Genomic DNA, 13,603 nt, shown 5'->3' with positions numbered 1-13,603 from the left:
CTATATATCTATATATATATATATATATATATATTACTTTAAAAGCATGAAATCCAAAAATGAATGTCAAATTACGTAAATACCGCTCCATTTAAAACAAAACCTAATTAAATATATTGTCGCGCTACCAACTCCTTCATCGCTCCAACTACGAGATTCTGAACAGCCACCATTACCCATCCCCAACAGACGCAACTAATAAATTTTCTCTCTTTAAAACCATCAAGCATAGAACACAATCTACATGTGATTAGCGTGGCTTATTAGTCAAGCCTTCTTTCTCTACACTGTTTCATTCAATATCCCTTAATGTGCAGCATTTCCATTCCACCCATATTGTTGCCTTACCGTTTAAGAGTAGTATGTTCCATTCCACCTTTTTTATCCTCTTGTTTATTTTTACATCTTCTCTCTCAAATGTATATCTCAGTTTTTCTGCTTGCTTCATTTAGAAAACTATTATTCTTTTATGAAAATTTACCCAAAGGCTTTCCGAAAATTTCAGTTTCCATCCTTTTTAAATGTGAAAACATTATATACTTCCTTGGAAATACTTAGTCCCCATATAATGCTTTGAAGAGAAGACTTCACTTTACTCTGAACTGAACTCAAACTTAAGTCTTAAAATGACATTAAAACGTTTTTAAAAGACTTATGAAACTTGAAATGAACTTCTTTTTCTTATATTTACTCTTTACTCAACCTAATCTTTAAGTCTTAAACAAGTTTAAAAACATTTGTAAAAGACTTCTTGAAAGGACTCTATGAACTTTCTAAACGTGGCTCTAAACTTCCTTTGAATTTGAAGTTGTGAATTCAAGGTTGTAATTCATGTTTGTGGATGATTTCTATATGATTAGAAGTCATTTAGAGTAGTCAGAATTATTAGGAAGTGTTAAAACACTTTAGAAATGCTTAATTATACTGAATTACAAAAATTGAGCAAAACGCCTATTCGGGCGCGTCCTGTGCGCGCCACGCCAACTCCAATTGACTTAGGCACCAAAATGGTGCATTGCAGGCGCCCCGCCCTAGGTTCTCTAGTGTAGATGGGGCGCGTCGCACCTGCCTCCTTAGGTGACGCTTGATGAATTTTCATCTCGTTTTTTTGACCATAAATCGTTCTTTTTCGATTGCTTTTCTCAAATTCACTTAGATTTCAAGTACCTACATCATATATACAAGGATCTAACCCAATGAATTTAAGAACAACAATTAGATCATCAAAGAATTCCTAAGTCTCAACTCATGTTCAAGAACGAAAGTAATTCAAGAAACTACATTCAAGAACATTCAAAATCCAATCTTTTTGGAATGAAATACTCTAAATCAAACATGCTTGACACGTGGGTGAACGAACCCAATGTTGAGATAGACCCACATACCTTTTACGGATCACCCCCAACGAAATCCTCAAGTTAATTCGACGATCTTGGCGAATCTTGCTCTCTTTCTTCTTCTCTTCTCTTCTCCTTTCTCCAAGCCCTAGCATGAATTCTTTTTTTTCCTAAACTGAATAAAGTCTTATTTTAACCCAAATTTAATCTCTAAAATGGATTAATTAAATTATGTAAGGAAAATACAACTTTTTCCTTCCCAAATTCGGATTGGACTTTCCTTAATCCAACAACCCAACTTCCGAAAGGCATAACTCACTCATACGATATTGAAATCGCGCAAACTTAGCGGCATTGGAAAGAGTATTTTAAGGTCTTTTCAACCATGTCTGGAACTACGATGAGTTAGGAGTTATGGTCGTTTGAAAATGACCAAAACTCAATTTCCTAATTTAGACAAATTTTCTAGATTTTCTTGTTCTTTCCAAAAATAAGTATTTTCAGATTTTAAACTCTTTTCTAGTTCTTCTTGTTGCGAGGTGTTACAAGAACTATTAAAGTTTGCAAAGAAAATATAAAAACTAAATAAAGTGAAGGATATTTTTGTAAAGAAACAAATTGTCTCTATAATTTATGCCGTGCGTTATATTTTGAATACAACAAATCAAACATTCAATAAGAAAATGAGAAATAATCTCAGTATTATTTAGTTCATTATAACTAATCTTGACATGATTTATCCCATCATACATAATCTCATCGTAACTTGTATTCAAACCAAACGACACCTAATTGTTTACTGCTTTAGTCTCCCCGTTTTATGTTGATGCTTGATTAAGTACAAAATATAAGAATTTTTATTTTAAAAAATTTATGATATTAAATATTTCATAAAATATTTATCTTATTTCTGACCCCAAAATTTCAAATATGTTTGGCAAATTATTTTTGGATGAAATTTGACCATGCGTTTGACCATAATCTTTTTGAAAAATATTTGACTATTTTATAAAAATATGATTTATACCCATAAATTTTAAAAATTATTTAAAATACATTTAAATTTGTATTGTCTTTTTATAGTGAATATGTTCAGTATAAAAATAATCTTATAACATAACTGATAATAATCAATAAAAACAAAACAACAATACATACAAGAATAATCGCATACTCAAACTTGTCATTGATGCAAGATGAATTATAAGCGATTAAAAATAAATTGTTCTTTTTTGTCACGTTCTATATATAGATAGCATAGAGGAATAGTTATTGGTCTTTAATGGAGTGATTGGGTAGATAAATATTAGTTTGCAATTAATAAATGATAGTTACTTTTTTTATATATAAAATATTAAATATGGGCTAATTTTTTTAATTCTTAAAAATTGTCAAATATTCTACTTTGCCAAGAATTAAACAGCATTTTCAAAGTTTTTCTTAAATATATTTGGAGTTCAAACAAGTCCTAAGAATTAAAATTAAATTATTTATAAATTTTTTTTTAAAAAAATTGGCGTGTTAGTACTTAGTCCGAGTTGCCACTACATAAACAAACCCTATCGCCCGTTTCATCATTCAACAATACTCACACCGCTTGGTTTGTATCGCCTATTTTGCAGATATTTTCTCCCAGTCAAAATCCCTTCTGAGTCGGAGAAGCATGGCCCTACAACAATGGGATGCCTGGAAAGAATCAATCATAGAATCCACGGGTCTATCTCCTGCAACTATTTTCACTATTGTTGCTTTAGCTGTTGCTTTCTACTATGCTATCTCGGGGTTTTTCCCCTCATCTGATCATGCTCACCACCAGAGGTCTAGAGACTTCGAGGAACAGACACAGGTTTTGCCTCCTCCTGTTCAACTTGGAGAAGTTACTGAAGATGAGTTGAAGGAATATGATGGGTCTGATCCCAAAAAGCCTCTGTTGATGGCTATTAAGGGTCAGATCTATGATGTTTCTCAGAGCAGGTATTCTTCTTAATCCGTAAGTAGTGTAAGCTATTTCGCCTTCTTTATCTTCATTTTTTTTTTGTTCTATGCTTTTGGATTTTGACTTTGGATTTGCTTTTTGGGGTGATATTTCACTTTCATGATTGTGAATTAAGGTGATGAAAATTTGGTATTTAACACCCCATTGATTAATATTCTGGATTTCGCCTGTGTACTTTGGGATGATGTGTACTGTTTAGGCCTGACAATCAGTATCCATTCTGTTTTATTACTTTTGGTGCCTGACACGACGGGGAGAGCCTTTAGATGAGATGTTTGATGTTCTCGAAATGTCAATTACGTGTGCAACTCTGCTGGTTAGGTGGCAATTCTAGTCGAAGGACGGAAAGTGGTCCATAGGGTTTTTAGGTTCAATTCCTCAAGATAGCAAAAGTGACCTGTGTGTAATTCTTAGACAAGTGGCTCGAGTTCTCCATGCTTAATTCAAATAGCTTCGCTATCATCAGTTCATCATCGTTTAGATAGTAATCAACTAGTTGATTTTGTTGTGGTTTTGAGGAGACGGAAAACATATTCAGTTTGTTGTTTATCTAGTTTTATTTATGTCCAGTAAAGTCCAGTCGGAGTAGACAGATTGCTTAGTTGAATTTACAACTCTTGGATTCGGAAGTTTTAAACTTACCCCTGTCCTTGTTTCAGCAGACAAAAATCGTTAAATGAAGGTAAATTATGTGTTCTGTTAGTCTCATGTACATTAAATTCATCCACAACTTTATCGCCTGATAGATCAAATATCTTGATACGAGTCTCAATAAGTTCCTTGCTCAAATGTGAACCTAACCTATCAGAATCAACCGTTGAACTTTATGAAATGCTGAGGACTTGTCATCTTTGTGTTTAAATGTGTGTGTTCCTGCAGAATGTTTTATGGACCTGGGGGACCTTATGCATTGTTTGCTGGAAAGGATGCTAGTAGAGCTCTTGCCAAGCTGTCCTTTGAGGAAAAAGATCTCACAGGGGATATTTCTGGCCTTGGTGCATTTGAGCTTGATGCCTTGCAAGATTGGGAGTACAAATTCATGAGCAAATACGTCAAAGTTGGTACTGTGAAGCAGGCAGTGCCAGTAAATGATGGGCAAGCTAATGACGAAACTATTGAAGCAACTGATGGTGAAGCTAAGCCAGCCGAGGATGATGCTTCAGGGAGTGCCAAGCCATTGGAAGATGATGGTCCATCAAAAGGTTCCGAGGCTGGTGCTGATGCCCCTTCAGAGACTGCTGCTGCTGAATCTGTGGTCAAATCTGAGGCTGATGTCGACAAGAAGGACTAATTGGGACAACTTTAGTTCAAGTGACAAGCTGAGAAGTGAGAACCAAACGGAACTGCTTTATGGAGATCTGAAATACATAGCATCTTGTGTCAAGATATAGTCTAAACTGTTGTATGAAATAATGAACAAATCACATTTCACTTCCTGTTTCTTATAGTCTATAGAGGTGTTCTTTACTGAGGTAATGCTTGATTTAGCTGGAAACACCCCCCCTTTATCTTGTCTAAACCAATGTATCTAATGTTGCAATTGCAGTCTCCATATTACGTCTAATTCTTATGCCTACACTTGATGTTTCTGGAGAATTTCATGGCTTAGCTCTAAAAGAGGCGTCTAAGTTTGGTATAGACATACGATAGCTGGTATAATAATATATTAATGACCAAATAAAATAACTTCACAAAATATTGACACGTTAAATATCTTTGTTTGTCTCATCAACAAACAGTATTTGGTCAGCCGGCCATAAAAGGTTTTAAGCACTTTCTTGATGAATTGATCTTTACAAGTAATGCAACCAATTTGGTGGAACTGAAATAAATATACACACCAAACGTCAAATCTGAGCAGTCCAGCCAGGCCATCTTTTCGCTTTCGTCGCACCAAAAAGTCCAGAGCGTACCGAGAACGTTTTTCTAAAGCCAATAAATCAAAAGAGCTCGAATGTTTGTATGTGGGGAATATTGTAGGTTGAACTTTGAAGACCTCAAGAAATTTGGATCGTAAATACTAGTGGGTGTAAAAGGTTGAAAGCAAGTCTTTTGATACCGATCATATTATCATATTTATTTAGGTGCACGTCTGAATTAACTTATTTTAAATCATTTGACTTCCAAACATTTTTCTAGTTATGAAGTGTTTTGACTTTTAAATCTAAATACCTTCAAAACTAATAAAGTGCTTTAAAGTAAAAAATATCTAAAAATAAGTTGATTCATACGGCTACTAACTATTTTAGAATAAGTTTCCTTTTAATAGTGTGACGTTTTAAAGCAACCATACCAATTTGTCAAGGAAAGGAACAATTTAACGGGTTAATATTTTTATATATGGAAGATATTTGCTTTGAATTCGAAGTCAAAAGGCTACTTTTTTCCCTCTAAAATACAAAAAAAGTCACTTGTTTTGGTAATTAACCTAAATGGACAAATTACTGAACTTTGAACGAAATATCTTTAGTTTTAAATGACAGTTGTGACCAACCATTTTCTATATATCTCGCTCATAATTGAGCGACGATACCCATTATCTTTACTCTTTTTCAAATTATAAAAGTTCCTTAAAAATTAAGAATTTCAAATGCATCACTCATGGGATATATCGCGTCCCGATTTCGTATACATCACTCGATGTCCTGATACATCACGTATCAATTGTCAATACATCACTCAATGTGATACTTCACATACTTCTCCCCGAATACCCTACAGAGGGTTCCGTAAAGTTTATCCAAAAAAATTGTACGCCAATCATATCACAAAAAATTAATGGGCTAATACACACAAAATTTATAGAAGATAATAAAATAAATCATGTATTTAGATAATTTATCTTATTTTTCTTACCATATATTTAATTTTTAATTTTTTAAAATGTATATATCATTCTTTATTTAATTTAGTAATAAATGGAGTAGCCATCCTAAATGATCACACCTTCAAGAAGGGAATCCTGACGTCCTTCTTTCAGCTTTCATCTCAAATTTCTTATCCTCCAAAGAATTTCCAAAATTTGAACTTATCTCTTACAAAAATTTCCGGCCGTTGTTTTTTTTCTCCAAAAGCCACCAATTTTCTCCCTACAACCCCCCCCCCCCATTTTTGAACACATAAATTCTTTATCATCTAAAACAGAGGGAGGGTTTTCAGATAGCTAATAGAGCATCTCAGATTTAAGGATTTTTTTATACGAAAAAAGTTTTCTTCTTTTGCTGCATCAAGCTTCTTTGTTCGTCGTAGTCCAGCGATCGTTTCAGTGGTGAGATCTTCGTTATTGTCCTGAAAAGGTAATCCTTTTCTCCTTTCTTGCTTCATTTTCTTAATTTTCTGTTTCTGGTTTAAGTTTGGCAAATAGTTATTTATTTTTAGTAGTAAGTTTAAGAAATATTATTGTCTCTGCATATTATATTCTTTAATGTGGTATGAATTAGGATCATCTTTTGAATTTTCTTTCCATATGCTTAATGTCTTTGTTGTTTATTCGCTTATTATTATAATCAGTGGTTTGATTTGCAGTATTAGCTCACTGTTTGTCTAAATATATCATGAATCTGTTATGTATTTTGCTTTACCGTTTGTCCATCTTCATTGCATAGGCTGATCTGTCTTTCTTTGAGTTCCTTGTTTGAGCAAATAATGGATTGAATATTTTGTTTATCAATGAAATTTTTGATTTCAGAATACTTTATAGATAAAAGTATGTTCTTGCTACTATGATTTTTTCTTCAAACATGTTACTCCTTCGCTTCCATTACTTAAAGTTTTAGTGTTAGTATAGGTTTAGTTTTAGTGCATATGACTGCTATGTGTTTTATAGATTGACAGACATTTTAACACCTCCCCTTTGTAAATTTCTGTAGGTTTCCCCACACAAAATCAACCCATTTTTTCCCTGCATAACCCCCTTCCTTCACGGATTTGACCATCGAAAAACACAAAAAAATCTTAATGATCTAAAATAGAGGGGTTTTTCATATAGCTAATGGAAGCGGTTTCCTCCTCGGCTGTATCAAGCTTCTTTGTCCGTGGGAGTCCAACCACCATTTCAGTGGTTGAAACTTCATCTCATCCCAATTGCTGCCCGGTAAACGTAACCCTTTTCTCCTTTTATGATTCATCTTTTTCCAGTTAATTCTCTGTTTAGTTAAATAGCGGTACATCTATTTAAGTTTGTTAAATAACTGTTATTTATTTTCAATAGCAGTTTAAGAAATATTGCTATCTCTATATGTTGCTTAATACAGTATGAATCATAATTTATAAGGTCATCTTTTGAATTTTCATTCCAGATGCTCAATGTCTTGTTGTTTCTTTGCTTTGATTTCCAGTCTTAGTTCACTGTTTGTCTAAGTATCTCATGAATCGCTATGTATATTGGTTTACTCGTTTGTGGATCTTCATCGCATAGACTGATCTTTCTTACTTCGATTGAGTGCTTTAATCAGTCTTTGAGTCCCTCGTTTAAGCATATAACGGATTGAGTCTTTATTTTATCAATGAAATCTTTGGCTTGAGAATCCTTTACAGATAGAAGCATGTTTTTGCTACTAGGATTCTTGCTTGAAACATATTGCTCCTTTGCTGCTATTTCTTTAAGATTTAGTGTTAGTATAGACTAATGTTGAGTGCACAGTTGAGATTTCAGAAAAAACTCTCTGTAGTAATTGATTCCTCTCTGCGCATGTACTTGTAGTAACCATAGAGGCTATGATGCCAACATTTCCTCTATCTGTGATAATAGTTTTTTTTCTCAAATGGCTACCTACTCCACTATTTTTCTCAAAGGTGCAACTGATTGTTTCTCTTAACCATGCCATCTAGGAAAGCAAAGTACTAATCTTGAAAAAGAAAGGAAGTGACCACAACCAAGTTGATGAAACAATTAATCAATTGTTAGTTGCAAAACTCTCTTCAAGAAACATTCGAAGAGAAATATCAATAGGAGCAAGCCCAAAAAAGCACTACGTTAGGTCTATTTCCCTTCAAAGTCAATCCCTGAGTTGCCTTATAATTCTTAACCGAAGTGACAGAGCTAAGAATCCTTTCTTACTTCTGCATCCTGATGTCTCCATGGATTAAGAGCGTCTCTAACAGCCTTGGCTTCAGGAGAATTCTCCCAGGGTTTCTTTTCCACTTTTATAGAACAGTCACTTTATCATAAAATCCAGTCTTAATCATGAAAAACTCCATGGAACCTCCAATTATGGCCGAAACAACTACAATTTTCATATACCAATCCCAGAATTTCATTTTACCCTCGTAACACTTCTTCAATTTCTAGTCACTCAAGCAATACTGTTTCTACTGCAACTTCTCCATTTTCTTGATTTCTTCACTTCATGGTGAAATATTCATATTAATATTTTTGAAAGTGTGTGTAAAGTTCAAAGTAAAGACTCATCCAGTCATCTTTGAATTTCGATTTGGTTGAAACCCAACTGATATTCATCGAGTCAACTTCATCTTGTTCGAGTGAAATGGAATCAAGTATGCAAGAAATGGAGTTGATATACAGTCGACATACCTATGATACATGTGCAAATTTGGTTGTATATGTCCAATATACAAAGGAAGTAGAGTATATACACTAGTATTCACAGATATTTAGTGACATGGGCCGAAGCCCAAAGTTCAGCAGCAGATCCAAAACTTATGCTGGCCCAAACTCTTAGTAGATCCCCCAAAAAGTGATTTACTTCTTTTGTATCTTGTTTTAATCGAAATCATTTGCATAATCTTACTTTATGCTATGAAATTATATAAATTTAGAAGAAGAATAAAGTAGGAAGAAGAGAAAGACTTCTTATTCATCTTGAAGTATATTCAAGATTCATAGTTCCTTCATAAATCTTCTTTATAATGAAGGAAAACCCCTTTATATATGGGGGAAACCTTACTTGGTCCCCAAGTAGGATTCCTAACTATATCCAACAAGGACTCCACACAGTTAGATATTCACTATAATACAAATATGTTTATAACACTCCCCCTTGAATGTCAGTAGATTATGTGTCTCGTTAAAATCTTACTAGATAAAATTCGGTGGGAAAAAAATCTAGTGAAGAAAAAAGAGTACACATATCTAATAATACGCATTATGAATGCCTCATTAAAAACCTTACAAGGAAAATCCAGCGGGACAAAATCTTGTGAGGAAAAAAGAGTACATCGCGTATTAATCCGCTAATGACAACATCAATTTAGGGACTTAAATCTTCATTTTCCAAGGTTTTGCACCATCTTCTTGAAAGTTGTAGTTGATAGAGACTTGGTGAATAAATCAACAATAATATTACTTGAACATACCTCTTGCATGTTGATATCACCATTATTTGGAGCTCATGAGTGTAGAAAAACCTCGACGAATATGCTTTCTTCTATCTCCTTTATGAATCTTCCTTTCAGGGTCAAAGATTTCTCCAAGTTCCTTACTTTAACTTCTTTAAGCAAATAATCTGTTGCCTTTTGAAAACTCTTCAAGAGTTTCAATTATAGTTATCAACTTGTATAATAATACTTGTATATGCTCTATGCATTTTGAATCTATTTGATCCTTATGAGGATGATAGACAAGTTTTCCAAAAACTTGTATATGCTTTAGATTTTGAACCCATTGTATATTTTCATATCAATTCTATCAAGTGACAACATTCAATATAATATGTATGCCATCTTCTAGTGCCTAGATTGCAAGTCATATAAGCTTTAAGCTTACCAAGATGCATTATTTCACTTTTCACTTGATAATTATTTCTACACAAGCATGCTTTAATAGATGTAGAATTCATATCCTCATAATCTTTTACAATATTGTACGCTATGGTATCAAAGATATCGTCAACTATATATCATTTTGTATCGATTCACAATAGACATAACTTATTGAGATCTCATCACTTCATTATTTTAGTGAGCAACCCCTTCATGAGGTTTTATAAAGTGTTATGTCGTAGGCTCTCCTAGAGCACATTATCTCCTTATTATGATCATTTTGATTCTTTTATCCTCCCTTTTTTCAAGGATTATTTTATTTAGAATTGATTAGTCTATCACGCTTCATGCATGTCATAGACTCGATCCTTAAGAGACATTCAATAAGAGTATTTACAACTTTCGTGTCCATTCTAATCTCCCCCCTTATGTTAGACAAACTAACATATATCTCAATCTTTTGGAGAATCTATCTTTGTGAATCATTGTATATTCATTGATTATATACTACATACCAAAATAATCAGATAAAAATATTTGGTCCCTGATCATAAATCAATTGAAAGAAAATCTGATCATATTTCAGATCAACACATGGAGCTTTATTTTCACAAGCAATGATTTCACTATCTCATACACTTAATGTCACAACATCTTGAGTATTTATCAATATTATCAAGATAAATTGTCTTGATTACATATTCTGAAATTGTGCTCTTAACTCAATTATTTTTGCATGAACAATTTTATGAATGTCAAACTACAGGTTGACAACAAACACACATGTGATTATCTAATAGATGCATCTGTTTATCATATCACATGATAGGTGAACGGGCCCATATTCACCTTTTATACTTTTCAGAATTTAGGGATTTAGTCCCAACTTTAGTTGATCCAATCAACTTTATCACGACAACAAGCAACGCAAAAAATTCTTGAAGAATCTTCTAGTTTTTTTAATGTATGTCCATTATTCAATATGCACATCTTTGCGATAATCAAATTCTTCATGCCAACTAATAAAATTATTAGTATCGTAAACTCCATGTTTACTACCCATGTGCTTTTTGGTTTAGTAAATTTCTGATTTACTATTACATGAGTAAATTTCAATTTTATTACTTTAATATTAATTTTCAGATTTATTTCTTCTCAATTACTTTACCATTTAGGTGAGTCGTGATCCCATCATTGAATGAACTAATCTGAAGAAAATTGTGCATGCAAACATATTATTTGTTCCAATATTTTTGCAAACATCAAGTTGCGAGATAATAATAGGCACACATGAGACCATATAGAAGAAACATCTATTAGGAACATTAAGTATCTACACATTCCACTAGGTATATGAATAAGTCCACAAATATTTGTATACGTTCCTAGAACGCAGGAGATTCAATTCACAATTAACTTGCCTTGCTAACAATTAGTATAAGAAAATTCACCATTTAAAAGAATTTTTAGGTTCTTCCACGAATGTCCATTATTTTAAATTTCCATAATTCGTCTAAACATTATAGACTAACGATGTCCCAGACAATCGTGTCAAACTAAAGAAAGTATTGGAATTAGCAAAGTTCTTATTTACCATAAAATGAGCCTCAAGTGCACTAATTCTTGTCCAATACAAGATTGAATATAAAACATGAAACTTTTCTATAATACATGTCTTCTTAGATACATTCTTGGTGATACCACATCATTGACCAAAGATCGCAATCTTTCTCATGCCTAGCATAGTGGCGTACACCTCATTCCCTTTAGAGAATAGATTTATATTTTTAATATTTATCAAAAGTTCTCATTCTTGATAATAGAACACAAACATGTGAGCATATCAAATTATGATAGCTTTAGTACCTCATTCCATATTTATGTTCATTATTAAGTCACTTGTCTTCTTTCAAACATATTATGCACTACTATTACATTCACTTTGCATAATGGAGCAAATTCAGTAAATCTCATGACTTCTCATCAAAAACACATTAGTTTTTCTTTAGTCATTATTGTATCATCAATATGGTGCATTAAAACTCAAATTCAATGTCTTATCCATATAAAAGTGTCTTAGGTCATAAATCGATGGGTCTTGAACCCAATATGTTATCATCATGGTGCATCATGACTTTAACTCAATGTCTTACCTTCTTTGTGCGATTGGATATAAATCCATCGTCTTATTCTTTTGGTGCGATAAAACTTAAATCTATCGTCTTACCCACACTGAGGCTCAACCTCAAGCCATCAAAATAATTGTAATTTTATCACTTTTGATGATCATTAATATGATAGTACATTATAATTACACACAAAATTGAGATTATTGATTTATTATAATCAATATTAGTAGTTAATAAATATAGCTTAATAGATTATATACCTCATATAAAGGTTGAAAACATACCTTTCACTAAGTTGTGCTTATTCAATTATCAAAATAAATTAAGAAAATCTCTTCCTGGTCGGTTAAAATTAAACGTTAGAAAGTCGACAAGTCTCATTAAATACTTACTTTAGATGGTACCTCTAGATCTGTTACATAAATAACTATAACATAAAGATAAATCATACCTCGAAGATATAAGAACCTTATTGCATAACTTATGCAAGATCTCTTTTGCACTTTCCCCGACTTCTTCATAATTCTTTAAGAATAAAACAATTGTGCTGATAGCGTGTTATGAAACTATATAAATTTAGAAGAATAATAAAGTAGGAAGAAGATAAAAGACTTCTTATTCATCTTGAAGTATATTCAAGATTCATAGTTCTTTCACAAATCTTTTTTACAATGAAGGAAACCCCTTTATTTATAGGGGAAACCTTACTTGGTCCCTAAGTAGGATTCCTAACCATATCCTACAAGGACTCACATAATTAGACATTCACTATAATACAAATATGTTTATAAATAACACTTTAACTAGTTTAAGTTAATTAAATCCTCCTAAATAAACCATTGTTACGTTAATTTACTTTGCCTTATAATTTCAATCAAATGATATTCCACTTGACTAATCAATATGACTAAGTTTATCTTATTTTCAAAAGAACTTTTCAAGGAATAAAAACATTTTTATTTACTTTGAAATAACTTTTTTTTGAATTTTTATAGTTGATCACTATTTTTAGTCAATAATTTATCAATTTTGATTAGTTGTGTAAAAAACAATTGATTGAAATTAAAGTTTAACTGTTAATAAGTTTTCAATATCTTGTTGAATAAAAACTTTCAGAATATTTTTGAAAACAATAGTCGACTTTTAGAAGTAGTTTTCTCAAATAATTTTATATTTAAAATATTTCAGGTGGGCACGACGTTGGGCGAAGGAACAAGGTTGGAGGAAAGGTGAGTGGATGGGGGCCTAGGCTAAGGTGCATAGGGCTAAGGTGCCTCCAGGTCTGGGTGGGAGTGAGTCCGAGCCTGGGGAAACGACGCCTCGAGGCTTGGGTGGGAGCCTCGGGCACAACTCCTCGAGGTCAGGGGGTAGGGGTCCTCGGGGCATGGGGCCTCGAGGTCGGGGGAGGGGGGGAAGGGCCT

The 13,603-nt window shown here is 32.9% G+C and overlaps 1 protein-coding gene and 1 long non-coding RNA gene across 3 annotated transcripts; both read left to right on the top strand.

Moving 5' to 3' along the window:
- Window positions 1-2,884: 2,884 nt before the first annotated feature.
- Window positions 2,885-4,909, top strand: LOC107023766 (membrane steroid-binding protein 2-like). Its single transcript, XM_015224562.1, has 2 exons — window positions 2,885-3,311; window positions 4,213-4,909. The coding sequence occupies exons 1-2, from the start codon at window positions 3,001-3,003 to the stop codon at window positions 4,622-4,624; spliced, it is 723 nt and encodes a 240-aa protein (XP_015080048.1). The 5' UTR covers window positions 2,885-3,000; the 3' UTR covers window positions 4,625-4,909.
- Window positions 4,910-6,252: 1,343 nt separating this feature from the next.
- On the top strand, window positions 6,253-13,546 carry LOC107023489. Of its 2 annotated transcripts, XR_003578901.1 has the most exons (3): window positions 6,253-6,629; window positions 7,203-7,426; window positions 13,371-13,546. It is a non-coding gene; the product is annotated as an uncharacterized LOC107023489 (long non-coding RNA). The 2 variants fall into 2 exon arrangements; XR_001457208.2 differs by lacking the exon at window positions 13,371-13,546 and having other exon boundaries at window positions 6,254-6,629; window positions 7,203-7,632.
- The last annotated feature ends 57 nt before the right edge of the window (window positions 13,547-13,603 follow it).

Source organism: Solanum pennellii, chromosome 6 (genome assembly GCF_001406875.1).
Source record: "Solanum pennellii chromosome 6, SPENNV200".
NCBI lineage: Eukaryota > Viridiplantae > Streptophyta > Magnoliopsida > Solanales > Solanaceae > Solanum > Solanum pennellii.
This window is presented reverse-complemented; position numbering and strand designations above follow the sequence as displayed.